At 36.1% G+C, this 20,775-nt stretch overlaps 1 protein-coding gene across 24 annotated transcripts in view; it reads right to left on the bottom strand.

The window, feature by feature from the left end:
• Positions 1-20,775, bottom strand: part of MPDZ (multiple PDZ domain crumbs cell polarity complex component) — a 312,491-nt gene that overhangs the window by 48,630 nt on the left and 243,086 nt on the right. For 14 of the 24 annotated variants that reach the window (XM_072596383.1, XM_072596408.1, XM_072596401.1 and 11 more), the window contains 5 exons: positions 13,367-13,544; positions 10,796-10,906; positions 10,143-10,226; positions 5,267-5,365; positions 773-935 (listed from right to left, as the gene is read on the bottom strand). In XM_072596383.1, the coding sequence (XP_072452484.1) occupies positions 773-935; positions 5,267-5,365; positions 10,143-10,226; positions 10,796-10,906; positions 13,367-13,544 (635 nt within the window). The remainder of the gene's footprint in view (positions 1-772; positions 936-5,266; positions 5,366-10,142; positions 10,227-10,795; positions 10,907-13,366; positions 13,545-20,775) is intronic. The other 10 variants (XM_072596454.1, XM_072596462.1, XM_072596544.1 and 7 more) reach the window with 5 other exon arrangements.

The following is a 20,775-nucleotide window of genomic DNA, read 5'->3' as shown; positions in this document are numbered from 1 at the left end:
TGCTACAAAGTAATTTGGATATAATTTAAATTGAAGTCTTCACTATGAATATGAGTAAACTGATATGTAAGGATATTAATCTGATTTGCTCAAGGTAGTGGAACTACTTAGTGGCAGAACCAGGGCTAAAACCCAAATTCCCTGAATTATCTCTAGGGAAGCTTATCTCAGAAGTAAATCTTGCCTTTCCTGATAGAAAACTTCTGTTTGGTGGTCTGTTTTTCATGAACACAGCAAAGTGAACATTCTTGAGGTTGTAATCCTGAAAACAGGATTGTAAGTAGGAGTAACACTTGAGAATCCCTTTTATTTTGCATATCAATAGAGTAAAAGTGAAATCTGAGGGTTTCTCACATTTACAAAGTGAGAAAGGATTTTGCTTTTTGGTCTAGGTTATTGCGCACTCACCAGACCCTGCTAGAGGCCAAAAGCCCACCAGGATTAGACTGTCTACCAACAATACGTGCATACCAACTAGAATTAATTGAAAACAATTTAATCATCAAAGGGAGACCATTTATTCTTACTTTCATGAAAGTCTCTGTAGTAAACTCTGTAAATGGGAAAGTCTGTATAAAGAGGATTTTAAAAAGGAAGAAAAACAAGATTCATTGCCTCAGGAATGTGTGTTGTATTCAAGCAAAAGCATGAGTAATTTTGTTTCTCAGATTAAAGAAACTAAACAGGCATTTACCTGGACCCAGACTTTGACTGATCTATCTCTGTTTTAGCAACACTCTTTTCTAAACACCATCCCAACAGAACAACTTACTCCAGCTGTAACCAAACTCATCTTCTTTGTCTCCATCTTCGGAGACTTTGCTGGAACATGACTCTTCAGTATCACTGCTCATTCCAGAAAATGTTGAAGGAGGGGGCAGACACAAGCTGGGGAGTGAAGTCTTTTCAGGCTCTGAATCCAACTGACTAGATGCCTGTGGAGAACAAGAAGAATGCAGTAAGTATGTGCAGTCTAAGGACCAGAAAACTTCACAGAATGAAAAAAAAGGACAAAACAACAACAGCTGTGACTTTAATGTTTCAAACACACTGAAATTAGATTGTGGAATGAACAATGTAGGGGAAAGTGATGGATACAATGACAGCCAAGATTCAAAGTCTAAATGTACTTAACGCAGCAAATATTCAAAGCCCAATTGAATAGACTGCTATGTGTTATTTCTAAAGTCAAGAATCATTCGATTTTGAAGATTGAAATGACTATTGTAGGAAATTAGCACAAACTTCCCCTTAAAAAATCCCTCATTCAAATTTTTATAAATACGCAGATGGAATGGGTGAGGTTTGAGGGGTTTGGCAGGTTCTTTCAAGAAATTAAAAGGAAGTTAACTGAGACATCCTGCTTAACGGAAATGTATACAAAATATATACCTTAGATTGACATTGAATTTTTGCATGCATTTTTCATATGCCCCTCTTATGAAGGAAATGAGTTTTGAACTCAGGATTCTCAACTCTACAAAAGAGAAAGCATACATAAAGCACTGTGCAAACCTTAAAGCGCTATGTAAGTGCTATCTATCATTACTGTTACTTCCTGACTCTGGTCTTTATGGAATCTTAGCATAGGATGGACCTCAGAGGGTCAGCTAGTCCGATTTCAACTGGCCGGTTGAGGCTATAGACCTATTTTTGCATAAAACTTCATAATTTTAGAAAAATGAGTCCAAGCCAATACACTGGAACAATGGTGCCTTCAGAGGAGGGGCAAATGTGAAAATATTTACTCTAAATATAGATAAATCCAAAGCAATACACACACACACACACACACATACACACATATGAGTGTGTCTATACACACATATACACACACACATATATATATATCACTTTGGATCTATTTATATATGTATATGTGCATAGTTATAGTTATCCAGCAGATAAGCAATCATTAAACCACTATTAAAGTCAGCAAAGAGTCTGGGTATACATTAATACATGTGCATGCCATAGTTTGAACACTGGCTTCCAAAGAGAGGAAAGGACCTCAGAAATGCAAGTACTATGAGCTAAAGTTCCTCCTTGTTCATGAAGCCTTTCCTAGTGTCTCTGAAATTACACTGATCATTTTCCTTTTTTCCTCTCCTATTATACTGTTGCCTGTATTTCATCTTACTCTTCATTGTTTCTTGTACATACATGCCTGGGCAGGGGCTAAAATTTATTTCTGTGACAATTAACTTCTCCTAGTTCCTAGTTATATAATATTTTAGGTGCATAATAGGTGCTTACTGATTTTTCATCAGTTACTCAAAACCACAGCACATGACAGAATAGTGATCGCAGCTGGACCTGTGATTTGATTAGTATAGGAACCTTCTGGATGAGGAAAGCCTCTCTACCAAAGCAAAGCAAAACCTCTGCAATTTAATGTCAGAGAATTCTCTACAGCAGTGGTGTCAAAGTGGAGGTCACTAAACCATATATATGGATTCCTGTGAGCTGCATATTGACTTAGCCATATATTAATAGTCTCTGTTTTGTTCTATATTTATTTATTTTGTTAAACATTTCCAATGATATTTTAATCTGACTTGGATGGCACTCAGGAAAGGTGAGCCCATATGAGGCCCACCACTGTTTGCCCTCTCTGGCCTAGAGTGCTGAAATTGAGTGACTTGATCTGGGACACACAGGCCTGTATGAGTCTCAATCAGTACTTAAGTCCAAGTCCTCCTGACTTTAAGGATGGCTCTCTAGCTACTAAACTGCCTCTCATGACAGTACGTTAAAATAAAGACTGTTGAGTAATTACGCATTTCATAGCTCATAGAAATAGAAGGGAATTTAGAGGTTATCTATCCACACATTACACAGATGAAGGAAATGAAACCCAGAAAGAGGTGAATTGATTTGCCTTAGATTACACAAGTAGTATTTGGAAGAGAGTCAGAATTTGAACTCAGTTCCAGAATTCCAGAGTTCAGTTCCCCAAGTCCAGTCCTTTTTTGAAGATACCAGGAAAATGATTCAGAAAAGGACGTCAGAATTTCAAAGTACTAAAGGGTTATTACTATTATGCACATTAACTGTCCTGCCAAACTTAAGTGATGATCACATAATGCTTCTAACAAATACTGCTGCATAACAAAGCTAGCTATATAATGATCTTTTCCATTAACAAAATATTATCTAACCAGCCTGCATACTGTTTGACAAGTGAAGCTTTTGCCATCTTGAAAAGAAAATGTGAGGTTGCCTCCAAATCTCACCCTGGATGAGCTTTGTATTAATCTCACATGGCTCATTTGATTCAGTCAAGTTTTATTAATAATAAATTGTAGCAATGTCTGAAAATTTTGAGTTATAAAAAGATAACTTTTTTTATAAGTAGAAATGGTAGAAAATTAAGAATTAGAAAAATTTTACCAAATAAAAACAGTGAGCAAACTTAAGACATAAGCTTCCCAAAACTCTAAGAGAATTTTGGCAAATCTAAAAATGCAGATTGTATGGCTCCCAATCAAATTATGGTATGACATCTTATATAAATGAGTTCTATTTAGGCTAAAATGTAGTTAGCAAACTTCTTTGCTTGGCATTCTAGGTCCTTTCCAGTCTTATCCTGATCCACTTTGCTTCATGCAATATCTGTTCCAGCTAAAAATAGACTGTACTTTCGCCTACCCTTTACCCAACAACCAAGCTTTTAACACATTTGTATCTTAGCACACATTATACCCTTTGTGTGGAATTCCCTTCCATTTTCCATGTTGAATTCCTAACAATCCTTTCAAGTCCTGCTCATGCCAACTCCATCAAATTCCTTCCCTCATGCCTAGGTCAGAAATTACTTTTTTACCTTGAGCTTGACTTTGCTTTGCAACTCTGATAAACGTGCTGTATAATGTTTATTTTAATTAGCTATATGTGTATCTTAACTCCCACAGGATCTATGGCTTATCTAAACTTCCTATGCCCTCTCGTGACTATGACAGCTGTCTGAGCATAGCAGCAACTTAATATGTATCTTCCTTGAAGACATCAGCTTGTTAAGCTAAAATAAAATCTTTCAAAAGTGTGAGGTGTGAGCGAACCTAAATGCTGCTGCAGCAAAATCCATGAACTCTTTAAGAGTACCCCCTGTTACCTTACTGGAAGAGTGAATGTAGTTTAACCATTTCACTAACACTGAAAAACTGACTCCCATTGAGCTTATGTAATTAGCTCAAGGTTGGCACTCTGCACATTCCTTGATGGTAATGATAATCTTTTATCACGCATGTTTTACAGCTTTCAGGATAGCAGGTAAGACAGAAAACATAAGATTCTGAAAATCTTACATGCCACGTACATACACATATATAAATTCCAAACATCAGTCACAGCATACCAAGTGCAGCACATGCACTTATTCATGTAAAATCACTTGGAGACAAACCTTAAAAGGTGTGGGAGCAAAAGGGTTAGTTGGGGAACAACGGAAGGTAATTCTACCTGGATTCTGTACACCCTACAGTAACAGAAAATAATATTCCAAACGTTGTGGGTTATTATTATCAACTTCGATTATACACATTCCTATAGTATAGAATCCCTTGCATGTTAAAGATAGATAAAAATCTGCTGTAATTCATAAATGCTTCCTGATAGACAGAAATGGCAAATTGAACCCTTTTCATGATCAAACACCAGAATACAGTTTGGTTAATGCCTACAAAATTTTTCTAGGTTTTCTAAATTTGTCAGAATATTAATTTTCATATAGAGTCTACAGAAGTAGAATTGGTTTGCTCTTCTTGGTTCAGACATGTATCATCAGAAATTTTGTGAAGATAAATAGACTCCTATATCCACTATTACATGAGTAAGGGAGATGTAGACACACTATTTTGTTACTACTACGGACAAATCTGGGAATGTAGTAGTTTTAAAATTGTTTGCAACAGTGCAGAGTTTTCATAGGTAACTTTTCATAGGTTGAACAAAATTCATTTACAGAGAACATGAATATCAAAAAACCAAAACTACACAAAAAAGGTAGACACACATATAACAATCACCCTCACTGTTCAGAAGGGACATCTAAATTCAGTTGCAAAAATGAACTGGATCTAGCAAAAGGTATTTATAGACAATTTGTTTAAAAGAATATTTGCATGCCCACTAGAAATGCAAAAAGGTTTTTTTTTTTTTTTTTTAAGATCAAATTTGGCAACGTAAATTAAGAACACACTAAAGCAATAACAAAGCACACAGAATATTTTGAAAGAGTCATTGCCAGCCAAAGACATTATCCAACCTTGTCAGTGTGGAGCTGCAGAGAATCAGCGAAGGGGTTAGTGCTGCTGAAACTGTACTTAGTGTGAAGGTTGGACGGCAGGGAAGACAAGGGGGCTTTCTAAAAAGAAACAGAAGAGGCCCTATTAAAAAAGCAGTTCCCAAGTACGGCTTCAAACTAAAATGTAATATCTTCTATTATAAGTTGTATATGTGTGATTATATTTATCTTTTATATCTATTAATATAATCAGAATAATTGAATATTCTAAAATTAAAAGCATTTAACCTAAAAACAAAATAATTGATGCTCCTTTCACAATGTTAAGAAATGAAAATAAGGAGCTAACATGGGTCAAAACCAACTCATAAATTTAAATATGGGAACTGGTTTGTCTGAAGATGGCCCCACCCCCAAAGAATGCCTTTGCATTATTCATTGTTATTGCATCAACACATACATAAACACACTTTTATGTTGACATGTAGCTACCCCCACTATATTCTAAAGTACTATAATAAGTACATTTGTTTCTTCAGTTCAGAAAATAGAAATAATTTTATATTTCACTGTATATGTATGTATTCAAAAACAAAACAAAACATTGTAGTGTGCCAGTTCAAGAATCTCCACAGCTTGCCCTCTTTCCCATTTATCATTGTACTATTATTACTTTTCTTAGTCGTTAAGGTTACTTCTCTGATTCTTTCATGCTTAAAACAAACAAAAAAAAAAAGGAAAGAAGATAAACAATTGAAGAAAAACATTTTGTCAATTTCTGTTTTCCTTTTCATTTGCTGGGGATAGAGGGGATGAGAAATGGGGGTTGGGAAGGTTGGAGGTGAAACTCTTAAGAAGATGGGGCACAAGGGAACAAACCTGAATACATTTCCCTGTAGGGAAGTGAAAAACCTCAGGAATATCCTATGAAAGTTCCTTGCAGTCTCTATTTTTTAACTTGTCTATAATGATCTACAAGCCAGTATTTCTAGAGACTAATAAATTACCAGGAACTATGACTGTGCACTATAATCCAGCATTTCCATAGGTTTTTTGGGGGGGAGGGAGAGAGATTTCTTTAGTGTTAGAATATCCCCAACCCCTACTTTCCAGATTCCCTTATTCTTTTATTTCATGGATCTTCTAAGAGAGAAATTGGATACATTTAAAATTTATTTCAGCTCCAATTAGATGTGTGTGCTATTTCTCCTCATAAAAACCTTGTTGGCAGGTATCAAGTCTAGGCTGTGGTAGAGTCATGTGCCACTACACTGCACTTTGGCATGATTGGATTCTATGGAAACATTCCGATGCTAAAGCTTATGCCACAGTCTTCTTTCTAACTGCTGTTCTCTTAGCATTTTTCCTACCAAGGGAGGAAATAAATAAAAAATAGGCACACAGATGTTTTTGCTCCTCTCAGATTCTACTGGGCTTTTCAATAAAATTTTTAATGTAAATCCTTCATTTTACCAAGTGGGAAACCATTGAATTTTAGTCTCATTGAAGATAGGGACTACCATTTTTCAGCTTTGCATTACCGTGGTCTAGCCTGGTTCCTTGTACATGTTGGGTTATTCAATAATACTTGTGGCATTCAAATACCAAAGTTAATGTGGTCATTTATCAATTTAAAGAAAATAATTAGGGAGAGGGAAAAATACCCTAGGTCCAATGGTTTAATCTTTTGTAGGGAAGAAGACGGTATCCCATTAGCATTTTAGTGTCTCCTTTAGCTTTGTTGCAGTGGTTCCCAATGTTTTGTTTTTGTTATTCTTGGGCAAATTTCTAATAACAATAACAACAAAAATGTGTTGTGAATCCTCCAGACAATTTAATACACTATTTTCAATATTCTGCAATTATTTACTGCATAAGGCACCATTAAGGAATTGCTACCAGAAACGCCTCAGAATGTTGTCACAAACTCCCAAAGAGTTCATGAACCAATAAATGGGAATGATTGGTTTAAAGGAACAGATGAGAGGTAGTATGTTACAGTAACAAGAATGCTGGATGTGGATTGGAGTGAGAATTGGTTTGGAATCTCACTTCTAGCACTTCTTAGGTAGGAGTCTAAGGCCAGTTTCCTACCTCCTGAACTTTGACTTCTTTAACTGTAAAATGGGCATAAAATATCTCAAAGGACTGGTGTGACGATAACATGACATGTAGAGTACAATGTAAATGTCAGTCATTATTATTAATAAAATCTGAGATTCTCTGGTTCTGTGGTCTAGAGTTATTATTTCATTTGTGTAAGGAACTCCTGGAGTAGAAACTTACTCTACTGATGTAAACTGTTAAATGATCTGTAACAGTTTCCTGAGGTGTGAGAAGGGAGGTGATCTGGCCATAACTGCACAAAACTGTACTCTAAATCATCCTCTTTTCCCATGAAATGTTCACTCTACCCATGTAATACTATGGAAAACTTCAGAAATCATAAATATCCAAGAAATGACTATATTTATCACTAAGCAAATTCCTTAATTTTTTTTTATTTGTAGGTTGTTTGGGATTTGAACTTGGCCCTGATATTAGAGTATAAAAGAACGTGTGAACACAGATGGAATGAGAGATCACTTAAAAATTCTTATTAGTATTACCTAAAGATTTACAGAAATTGAACAGAATTCATATAGAAGAATCAATGACTGCCATTTATGCTTATATCCTCAAGGGCCATTAAGAGCAAACTGGAGGATTATTAACTGGGGGAAAAATGATGAGGTTGCCGGGGGAGAGAGAAGAAGAGAGAAATTTGGCTCTTTTTGCACTGACTGAACCCACTTCAAATGGGAGACTGGGTCAGTGAATTCATCAGTCTGTTATGTACCATTCTGTTGCATGTAATGCTGTAAAGTAAAGATAAAAAACCCTGCCAGAATCACTGGCAGTTATTATTTTTAGGACAATTTACAAGCAAACTGATTTTATACCTATAATAAGCAGGTACCTACTGTGAAAAAAACATATGCTAGTGAAATTCAAGTACATTTTCTGACAGAGTTATTAGGAATAAGAATATAAACAACAGGAAGAAGAAATTTCAAAAAAAGGTAAGTAAGCCTCACTATAAACACATGATGAATTCTGATTAAATTAAGTCAGGTGAGATCTGTCTTCAAATCTTTCAAGATACGAAGCAATGTGTGTACAGGCTGAGGACTGTATGGGTATTCCTAAGATATTACAACCAAAGAGAAGTACATCATGCCAAGTGGGAGCCATATGGAGGTTCGCCCAGAAACACAGCCAAAAATCTCATTAGCAGGTGTGGAGGGTTTTTATTCAGCCGAACAGAAAGATTATCCATACCAATGGAAGCATGGACCCATTCAAATATCAAAGCACTATACTGTCAGGAATAAGAATACATTTAATATCAGTTGAGGATCTCTTTTATCTGTGGTGGAGAGATGTCTGTTCTTAATAAATTAAGAAGCTCTGATTGGCACTGAGAGAAATATTTATGAAGCTCTGAAGGTAATCCTGTGAATTACTAATCAGCAGGTTATATTATTGTCTCAACTGTAGAAGTTAGGAACTAAAAAAAACCCAGCTTTAACATCATTTAAACAAGCTATGCCAATGTTATCTTGCTGTATCTATGTTTAACACAACAAATGGAAGCACGAATGTATCAAGATTTATAATTATTTAAACAAGCTGAAAAGCATTCTATGGAATGCATTATGATGCTACCCTGCCATTTGGTAGATTTTCTCAATTGAACAGATAATTATTATCTAACAATAAACAACTGGATAATTATGAATGGCCGATGTAAAGGTAGCTCCTTAGAGGTGGAATTACTAAATTAATTTCTTACAGTCAACCCAGCCCAGAGCTACACCTGTCCTGACAGCAAAAGAAAGAATTAGTAAGAGGAATTTTGGTTTGTCACTTGGGCCTCTGAATATTAACAATTTAACTTTCCATGTCACATTGCACAACCTATTTGGTGACGTTTTTCTATATAACTAACCAACACGCCCGATGTTCAGGAAAAGACTAGTATTCAGATCCCTTTCTATCACATAATTTGATTGGAAGAATTTTGCATTTTAATTTTAAGTGACTTGATAAAGATTTTTAAACTTATTTTAAAGTGTGTATAATATACCTGAGAGAAATGATTACTTCTCTCTGATATTAATAAGCAATTAATAGATGGGGTGTGTGTGTGTATGTGTGTGTGTGTGTGTGTGTGTGTGTGTGTGTGTGTGTGTGTGTGTGTGTAACAGGAGGAAGGAATCCAGTTTTTTTTTCCACATTTCTGTTTCCTCATTCAAAGTTCAAACTCTCCAGGGCACTTCTGACCCTGCGCATAGAATTCACCACACCTAAACCATCTTATCCAGGTGGAATTCTTACCCCACCATTGTTCATAGATCACTGACTGAGTGAAGGACAGATTCTTTTGCCTGGATCAAGTTTTCTTGAACTTTTTTCCAAAGTCACGCCCGCAGTTCCTCATTAGAATAAGTCCACCTATCATTATAATATGCATCTTCTCATTAATTGTTAACCAATCAGAATTGAGTTCTGGCCACTGGGAACACCCACTCTTCCAAGGGTATTTAAATGTCAAGTGGCCTACATGATTTGTCTTTGGTTTATGAAAGAAAGTCAAATGACCATCATTTTACTAATGATCTGCTATCCATAATTAATAAAATTGATTATTAATTACCAAGAAATCATAGCTCTTAGACTTTTCAATATATCACATCCATAACTGAAGCCAACCATGAGAAAATTCCAAAAACAAATTAAACCTAAAATAAACATATGCTATCATAAACTGCTCATTATAAAGTTTCTAATGTTTAGAGATAGCATTTCTGTCCCCCAAACGATTCATTAACATTTTTTTAAAAAAATCATTTACCTGAGATGACTGATGGTAAAATGGGTTAGTAGGTTTCTGCCCACAGAGAGCAGATGTTGATGAAGTGCTAGACACAGACTCTGGCTAGGAAACAAAAGTTATGAAACCACTAGTCAATAGACATGCAGTTTACACAGAATTCATAATGAGGAAGTTTAGTTTTAAGTGGTGCACACAGATACAGAAAGGCTCATTCCCATGTGATCATAGGTTTTGATTAGCACAGAAGTTCATTTAGAGAACAGAATTATGAAAGTACAGTGCTCTCTAGCGCTTGTTAAAATGTGATCTTCGGTAATCACTGAATGTTCCATTTCTCTACTGTTAACGCTGCTCTTTTCTTTAACAAATTTTCCTTAAATCCTTTGTGACCATAGCAGATTCACAAAATAGCCTGGAGAATATCTCTAGGGCCATCAATACATCTTGTTGATAGACTTTTCCAAGAGAACTTTTCAAATTTGTATAACTGAAATTAGAAATGATTTTGACATGGATTCTGCATTGCAAATTTAAAAAAAAAAAACTTGCAACAAGTCTCTTGGAGATTTCAAGAATTGCTGTCTTTGTTTGCACAGACAATTGAACCCTTCATTAAATTCTAAATCACGGAAGAGTTTCCTATGCCTCTTCTACACTTTGCAGATGCTTACCCTGGTTCTGTTTATAATGCTCTGTACCATAAAGAGTACAGGGTTGCCTGCTTTCCGTATGGCTTCCACAGCTTGTTCATGGCTTGCATCTCTGAGGTCCATTCCATCCACCTGCAATGGAAGGCCTCAGCTTAACATTATAAGAAGCTAATGTGAAATGGAGCATTTTGTAGGTCTCAGGAGTGAGAAACATTTGCCGGGAGGGCGTCAGGAATATCTGTTCAAGACTTGGAAAGAATTTTGGCACTAAAACCAGCTTTGTTGAGAATTTGGCTGAGTCTACGCAATTGCCATAAGAAATTCAGGACTTCCAACAAATCTGATTGACAAAAAGGAACTGAGAATTCTTTATTTTTCTTAATATTGCTAAGGTGTTTCTTAAATAATGAACGTATCAGTATCATTTAAGAAATGATGTAAAGAAACTCAACAGTTACATAACTTTTACTGTGAAAATGTTTTAACTTTTTTCTTTACCACTTAAAGATGGTACTTTAATATATATACTTCTTGTGGAGTAATGAAGATTATTTCCCCTTCTTTTTTCAGTCATTCTCTTTTTCTTATTCAATGTACAGTTCCTCTGATAAAGAAAAATCTATTCTGGTACCAGGAATACTCAATATTGTGCAGTAAGGTTAGTTTTGCAAAAAGAGCTTTTTTGCAATAGACATGATAGGTGTTGGAAGCCAAGGAACGTGCTTGTTTGTTAGTAATTTTTACACAAATAGCCTTAAAATAAAAGTTAAAGTTATGTTTTGTCTAATATAATGACTTGTCTGATCCTAACACCAAATGACAGAAAATCGAGAAAATAAAAAGAAACAGTCCAAAGGCCAAATGCTAATCCTGGTGGGAAAATAGAGGATTGTAATCATGGTTCCATCATCTCCAGTGATTACAGTTGTGGTATATGCTAATACCAAACAGCAAAGTCAAGGTCAACAGGGACAATTCTGGAAAGGAAAAAAATATGAGCAATATGCACAGAATATCATTGTCTTGGGAATGTGAATCATCGCCATTTACACTCTAAAATCGCTGCCAGGAAAATGGTCTGATTGCCTAATGGTGCATCTTTCAGTGAACATCACCAAGCCTTTAACCTTCTTATAGAACTCCCATTCTTAACAGATCAGGATTTTTTAATAGAAATATGCCACTGACTGTCATAGTTAAGCATATGAAAGTGCCTTATTCTCTAACTGCAAGGGACTAATGTGACTCCCTCTTTAGAATGTCCATTCAGACAATATTGTGCCAAAATGGAAGGTTGCTCCCCTCTGAGGTAGAAGCTTTCAATACAATGTCCTTTCTGGTTGGGTCAAGGAACTTTACTGTAAAGAACACATGGAGGAACTCACTCTGTGATAGCATAATTAAAAAAAAAAAGAACATTCTTAGACTCCTAAGACTTTTTTGAAAGGTGATCAATAGGCTTTCTGATGACAGGTAGGTGACTATGAGTTACTGAGAAGGGAAGTATCATCAAATAGAAAGGCCCACCATTCTCCAATATGTATGATAACAAAATTCAAAAAAGAAAAGGAAGGGAGCTATCTCTTCCAGATAGAGGATCACAGGGTCAGTGACTTGCACAAGATCAAACAATGAGGATGTTTAGACATGGGTCTTTCTAACTCTGAGGTTGACTATCAACCACAGTAGCCTGCCTATCACAACTTAGGGTCTTATTACTGGGAAGTCACATATTTGTTCAGGATCATACAGGTATTAAATGTCATAGATACAACTTGAACTCAGGTTGTCCTGACAATGTTGTTACCTGATTCTCTCTTTTGGGGATAATTTAAATTTATGTTGATATGTACAAAATACATATTTATGAAAGGCAGTGTTGCATAGTGGGTAGAATTATGGACTTGGAGTCAAAAAAACACAGATACAATATCTTGCCCCTGACCCTTATTATTTAAGTGACAGGAGACAAGTCATAACCTCTCAGTGCTTAAAGCAACTCCCTAGGGTTTATCTACTAAATAAGAGGCTCTTAGATTAGCCCCACCCTTAGAGTTGTCCATACTGACAAAATCACACATTCTAGTATCCATATACATACATATATACAGATATATGTAGATTAAGACATAGATATGTTTGCATATGCTAAATTAAAGCTTTTGGCAACTATGTAAAACATGGATGATGGAAAATTTTTCCTCTGGGGCAAAAGGGGAATTAAATCTATCACACGAATGATCTACTAAGAAAAGTCCAAAAAAATTAACCTGAAAAAGAAAAGTATTAATAAAACCTTTCTCACTTTAAACAAAAAAAATTTATCAATTTTAAATCAACAAATTTATAGTTGCTTCTAAGAAGCTTTGTAAGCAAATATCAGTGTTTCTTTTTCCTTCAGAAAGTTCATAAATGGGTCTCCTATGAATAAAAACACCACTAAATACATACATGCATTTTTTAAATTGTAGAGGAAATTTTCTCATTTACTCAGACTGGGCTCCACTCTAATGTTTGAAAAATAGTGAAAACACTTTTCTCCTAGAAAATAAAATAAAACATTCAGTGCAGGAAAATGACATTGTCGGATACCTCTACTATTCTATCTCCAGTTTTTAAGGTTCCATTTTTGCCAGCTGGGCTATCTTCCAGAACGTGCTTGATGAAGATACCCCTCATCACTTCACCGTTGCTTAACCGACTTCCCATTCCACGTCCACCAACAATGCTGATGCCCAGGGATTTGTTTGGTTCTCTCCACAGCTCAACCCTACCAAAAACAAAAAGAAGCAAAGGTTCTGTATTCATGTTAGTTTTGTAACAGTCACTTGACCAACTTCCTGAAACAACCATTTATGTGTAATGAGTTCTTTCTTTTCCTAAATATTTATTTCCTACATCTGGCAAATATTCTGAATTTGCTTACAAAGATGTGCAAATATATGCAAGGAACATAATTGTTTCCACTAAAGTTTTATCCTAGTGCTGGAGGAGCACTGGTTTCTCAAAAGCTGTATCAGCAAAGCATACTTCTGAGCACTTCTTAACAGGCTTGAAAGACTTTGAATATAGGTTGGGCAAAGAGTTTTATTTCTTTCATCTGAGGACCAGCCCAGTGAAGTTAGGAGAATCTCATTATTAGGTTAATACTGAAGGGGATGAATTTCTCAGCCAAAGCAGTTCGCTCAGTCAGGTGTAGAAAGGCATGAGCAGTATTTGGGGAAGGAATATCTCCATCAGTACAGCAATGGGGGTCACAGAGAGTGAAAGAACTTGCCTACAAAAGCAGATTTTGTGTGTGTGGGGGTGGGTATAGGGGTGCTGGAGGAGGGAATAAGGAAGTGCAGAGAGAAGCCTCAACCAGGTAAACTTGAGGATCTAGAAGAACAACCATAATCATTTGAGAGCAGACAATTGTAAAGAAAAAGCCTTTCACTTTCACCTGTATTCAGATTTGCATATAAGGAAAATGGTGTCAAGTGTGAGGAGAGTTAAGAAGAGTTCTAACTTCCCTAAGGTTGGCAAACCCCACATTAGAATGACATAATTCCCATTTCTCCAGTGCTTAAAGGTTGGCAAAGAGCTTCCCTCACAAAGAGGGGAGGTCTGTGGTGGGACTAAAGAAACAAACTCCTTTGTTCCGTGAGTATTCATCTCCTGGGTTTCACTCAAGGCTTTCCTGCCTCCTCTTTTTTTTTCTCTCTAACCTCTTGGTATCTCAGCTAGAGTTTCTTTGAATTTATTTAAAATTTCATTGCAGATGACACAAAACTCTACATATCTAGAACTTCCTGAACTGTCTCTCCTGAACTCTAATCCTAAATCTCCAACTGCCTGCTGCCTGCAGATGTCCCATCAGCATCCTCAAATTCCCTGTGTTTCAAATGGAACTTAGCACCTTCCCCCAAACCTATCCATTTTTTAAACCTCGAGTTATTCTGCAGAGGTCCCAACACTCCCAGTCACCCGGCTCTGTAAACTTGGAGTCATCTTTGATCCCTTCCTCTTCTTTTCTCTACTGCATTTAACCCTACCTCTCCTTCTCCCACATCCCTGGCCTTTCTAACCCCAAAGGTATCTTTGTTCCACTTCAGGTCCTCAGCTGAGTGTTAGCACTTCACATTCTATTCTCACAGGACTGCATCACTCACTTGTTTTTATTTTTCAATGCCGTTTCTTTTTCTATCTTTTGTGCATGCCTGGTACAAATTCAGTTTGATTGGTGAGTTCCCTTTGTTGCTTTATAAAACTTCCTTTTTTCTTTCCTATTGTAAATACTTACTTTTGTGTCCTCAAAATTTCATTCTCAATAACTTTTCATCCCTCTCAGGCTGATTTTCCCTGTAGAATTTTAGGCCGTGGTATCCTATCTATATTTCTCTGAAACCTCTGAAATCTTTCCCCTCCCCCAAAATAAAATGTGCATGTCAGAAAATGCCTGCTTTCCTTTCTTTCTATATCAGATGGTCATTTGCCCACAAGTTTCCAATCATTTCTACCCCAGTAACCACTTCCTCTCTCTTGGGAATGAGTTCCAGAATTGCATTCCTTCTCTACTTTCTGAAGGATAAAATTATCACTGAGACAAATGAAATAATTGGTTTCTCTCTTTTGGACAGAGAGAGCCCTAACAGATGTTTGGATACATGAAGTTCCCATCAACTACTAGATCAAAGTCTCTATATCAGAATTGTGATTCCCAAACTCCTCATCTATTTCCTACCTGTCCAGGTGATCTGTAATCTATTTCAATAGCACTACCATTTCTGCTTCTCCCTCCACTGATTTATTCCCAAGTACGTTCCACCATGCTCCACATTTCCACATTTTTTAAATAAACATCACAACTTTCTAACCACCTTCTATCTATTCTTGATCTCTCTTCCTGCTATCTCCTCTTTGATGATATCCCATTCATTCCTGAAATCCCAGTCCAAAGGCCCCTTAAGAAAACTTTCCCAAATTCTCATCTCCCTATTACTTCTTCCTGTGACCTTGCATGACACTGTCATGCCCCTCTAATGCATCTGTCATGTGACAATGCACACCACACCTGGCCATGCTTATGCACAAGATATAACTCTGACTATAGTGTAAGGTCCATGATGACTTAGTATAATAACATGCCCAAGCACAGCCCTCTGAGCATAATAACCACTAAATAAAAAAATCCTTAAATTGGTTTTATACTTTCTTTCTAGATCCTCTGAAATTTTTTAAAAGAAGCATATGTATCAGTCATTTAGTCAAAACTTATTGGATTATTGGATATTACTGGATATTTATTGGATAAGATGAATTCTTAGTTCTGTTTGGCCAATGACCCATGCAGATACTTTTTACGTCTAGGGCACTGCTCAAATTAACAATCATGTTTTGATTATTTAGGAGAAACTGTGAGGCATTTTTTTCTATTTATCCCTTAATCATAAGCTGTCCTATGCTCTTATTCAACCACTTTGTGTAGTATCTCCTGTACTGCATTAAAAACTCTCTGAGTTCAGGGACAGCTGTCAGTCTTATGTTTTTTCTTTTATGCTCCAAAGCACTAATCAATATTCTAGATACATATCTGGTATTTAACAAACTTTTATTAAATTAAATTAAATTTAGTGGAGGCAGAGCAGATGGCAGAGTAATGGCAGGGACTCACCTGAGCTCTCCTCCACACCCCTCCAAATACCTTTAAATAATGAGTCTAAACAAATTCTAGAGCAGCAGAACCCACAAAAAGAGGGGGTGAAACAATTTTTCAGCCCAAGACAACTTAGAAGATTGGTAAGAAAAGTCATTGTGCCAGGGTGTGAGCACAGACCAGGCCCCAGCAAACCAGGAGCCAGCCTCGAAGTGGCTGAATCAATACAGCAGTGGCAAACCTCTTAGTCCACAGATGATAAGAAGAACAGACAATGGGTCAGAAGGAGATTTACAGGGGTCCCTTTGCTGGCAGCAGGAGCAGAACTCTTTTGCATTGCTTATACTTGGATCTGGGCTGCAGTTCTGGGTCTAATCTCAGTGTGAGAAGGAGCAGTAGCACAGTGGAGCTTGTGGCCATGGGGATCAGGGACCCTGGTCACCATCCCAGAATTGAAAAGAGTGCTTATGGAGCCTCACAAACCAGTGCCCAGTACAAGAAAGTAGCAAACACACCTCTTCCTAGATCATACCACCTTGGAAGATCTGAAAACTTACAGGTCCCCAGAATACCCCTGAAAACATCTGCATAAAAAGCCCTAAAGCTTGGGACTATGTCCCATCCACTTGGGAAGCAAAGTCCCCTAACATAGAGCTAAAAGTTGAGAAACTGACTGGAAAACAAGCAAACAACAGAAAAAATTTCTGACCATAGACAGTTAGCATGGTGACAAGGAAGTGCAAAACACATACTCAGAAGAAGACAACAAAGTCAAAATACCTGCAAACAAAGCCACAAAGAAAAATATGAACTGGTCTGAAGACACAGAAGAGCTCAAAAAGGATTTTAAAAAACAAGAGAAGTAGAGGAAAAATTGGAAGAGAAATGAGAGTGATTCAAGAAAATCATGAAAAAAAGAATCAACAGCTTGCTAAAGGATGCCCCAAAAATACTGAAGAAAATAACACCTTAAAAAATGGAACAGGTCAACTGGTAAAAGCGATTCCAAAATTCAATGAAGAGAACTCCTTAAAAAGTAGAATTGGTCAAACAGAAAAGGAAATACAAAAGGTCACTGAAGAAAATAATTCCTTAAAGATTAGAATTAGGCAAATGGAAGCTAATGACTTTATGAGACATCAAGAAATAATCAAACGAAATCAAAAGAATGAAAAGAAATAGAAGAAAATGTGAAATATTTCATTGGAAAAACAACTGATCTGGAAAAAAGATCCAGGAGAGATAATTTAAGAATTATCGGACTATCTGAAAGTCATGATTGAAAAAGGAGAGTAAGCATGATCTTTCAAGGAAAACTGCCCTGATATTTTAGAACCAGAGGATAAAATTGAAAGACTCCACTTATCACCTCCTGAAAGAGATTCAAAAATGAAATCTCCCAGGAATATCATAGCCAAACTCCAGACTTCCCTGATCAAGGACAAAATACTGCAAGCAGGCAAAAAGAAACAATTCAAATATCATGAATCCACAGTCAACACAAGATTTAGCAATTTCTACATAAAAGGATTGGAGGGCTTGGAATATGATATTCTGGAAGGCAAAAGAGATAGGATTATAACCAAGAATCACCTACCTAGCAAAACTGAGTATAATTTTGCAGGGGAGGGAAATGGAAATAGAGGACTTTTAAGCATTCCTGATGAAAAGACCAGAACTGAATAGAAAATAAGAATTTCAAAGACAAGATAGAAAAGAAGCATAAAAAGGTAAACAGAAAAAAGAAGTCATAAGGGATTCAATGAAGCTAAACTGTTTATATTCCTTCATGGGAAAATGATATTTATAATTCCTAAAAACTTTCTCATTATCATGAAAGTTAGAAGGAGTATACATAGAAAGCAGAGGTGTGAGCTGGATGTGATGGTATGATTATCTAAAAAAATAAAATTAAGGGATGAGAAAGAAAAATGCACTGGGAGAAGGGGAAACAGAGAGATAGAATTGCTAGATTATTTGACATAAAAGAGGCCTGAAAGATTTTCCAGTGGAGGGTGAAGTGGCAGAAGTGAGGAAGGTTGGACATGAACCTTACTCTCATCAGAATTGGCTCAAAGAGGGAACAATATCCATACTCTGTTGAATGTAGAAATCTATCTTACCATACAGGAAAGTACAAAAGGAAGAGGATAAGAGAAGAGGTTAGGGAGTTGATAGAAAGAAGGGCAGTTTAGGGCATGTACAAGTCAGAATGGACAAGGTAAAAGGAGAGAGAGAGAGTAGGGTAAACGGAGGAAATAGGATGAGGGAAATACATAGTTGGTAATCAATACTGTGAAGAAAAATTTTAGCAAGTTTTTCTAGTAAATACTTCATTTCTCAAACATATAAAACACTGAGTTAAATTTATAGCAGTAACAGCCACTCCTCAATTGACAAATGGTTAAAGGATATGGACAGGAAGTTTGTAGACAAAGTAATCAAATCTATCTATAGTTATATGAAAAAATGCTCTAAATCACTATTGATGAGAGAAATGCAAATTAAAAACTCTGAGCTACTACCTCACAACTGACAGATTGGCTAATATGATAGAAAAGGAAAATGTCAAATGTTGGAGAGGATGTGAAAAAATTAAAGCATTAATGTACTATTGGTAAAGTTGTATACTGAGTCAACCATTCTGGAAAGCAATTTGGAACTATGCCTAAAGGACTATAAAACTATGCATACCCTTTGACCAAGCAATACCACTACTGGGTCAGTATCCCAAAAAGATAAAAAAGAAACTCAAAAGGGATAGAAACTATTGGTAGAAAAATATTTATAGCAGCTCTATTAGTGATGGCAAGGAATTGGAAATTGAAGTGATGTTCACCAATTGGGGAATGACTGAACAAGTTGTATATGATTGTGAGGGAATACTATTGTGTTTTAAGAAATGATGAGCAGAATGATCTCAGAAAAACCTGAAAAGACTTACATGAGCTGATGCAAAGTGAAATAAGCAGAAGCTGGAGAACATTGTACATAGTAACAGCAAAGTTGTCTGATGATTTACTATGAATAACTTAGCTATTTTCAGCAAAACAACATCCAAGACAATTCTGTAGGACTTATGATGAAAGATGCTGTCTATCTCCAGAGAGAACTGGTAGAGCCTGAATGCAGACCAAAGATACTTTTTCTTTACTTTATTTTTCTTGGCTTTTTGCCTGTGTTTTCTTTCACTGAATGACTGACATGAAAATATGTTTTGAATGACTACACATGTATAACTTATGTCAAATTGTTTGCCTTCTCAATGGGGGTGGGAGGGACAGAATTTGGAAATCAAAATTTGAAGAAAGAAAAATGTTAAAATTGTTTTTACATGTAACTGGGAAAAATAAAATATTAACTAAGATTAAAAAATAAATTAAATTTAGTGAATTGAACCAAATCAGCTGAATCCTAAGCTAATCTGCAATAGCTTTTATTGCATTTCATCACCACATTTGCTAAATAAAAGAGCCAAAAAAGCTTTTAGGAAGTCAACAGAAAGATGTCACTGCTGGCATTCAGTGAAATAGAGTGTGCCCTGAATTTGGAATCTGAGAGTCTGGGTTAAAAGACTGACTCTGTCACTTACTATCAGTGTGACCTTGGACAAGTCACTTAATCACTTAACAATTCTCTGTCTCAATTTTTTCATTTGTTAAATGAGGAGGTTTGACTAGATGACTTCTTTTGTCCCTCTTATTCCAATTCTAAATATAAAGTCATATGATTAATTTCTGTAGCCTTTTCACTCCTCTTTCCCTAAGAGCAATTAAGGCAATTAGATAGATAGATGGATAGGTAGGTAGGTAGGTAGGTAGGTAGGTAGGTAGGTAGGTAGGTAGGCAGAAAGATAAAGCATTTTAAAGTATTTACTATGTAGTCAAGCACTACTAAGTTCATGATCTATTATTCTATTATTAAAGCTATTCCTAATTTATAGGAAGCAGCTTGTTAATAGATTTTTAGTTTATTTCTCCTCACCCCAATATCTGAGTAGTTAGTCAAATGAAACATGAATTCCACCCAATTCAATTTTTAAGACTATCAGAAAAAACAAAAATCTATCATTTGGGTGGCATTTTTTTAAATCATAGAGATACAGATTTATACATAGCAATGGTTTGGAGAGATGAGCAAAGAAATCTAAATGAAGTTTTCTAACTTTGAAATAGTCCTCACATTTAGTCTAAAATTCTTTTCCCTAAAAAATTAGCTCTACCTAATGTCTCTTGTCATGATATCATGACCAGACTATACATTCTGATCCTCAGTAACCTTCCCAGTTCTGCACTCCATTTTTCTGCATGTCTTCCAATTCTTTCCTCCCAATCCCATCTCCCAAATCTTGCTCATTAGTGCACCC

The sequence above is a fragment of the Notamacropus eugenii genome, chromosome 1 (assembly GCF_028372415.1).
Source record: "Notamacropus eugenii isolate mMacEug1 chromosome 1, mMacEug1.pri_v2, whole genome shotgun sequence".
Taxonomy (NCBI): Eukaryota; Metazoa; Chordata; class Mammalia; order Diprotodontia; family Macropodidae; genus Notamacropus; species Notamacropus eugenii.
Note: the sequence above shows the minus strand (reverse complement) of the source record. Positions and strands in the feature narration are given on the sequence as shown.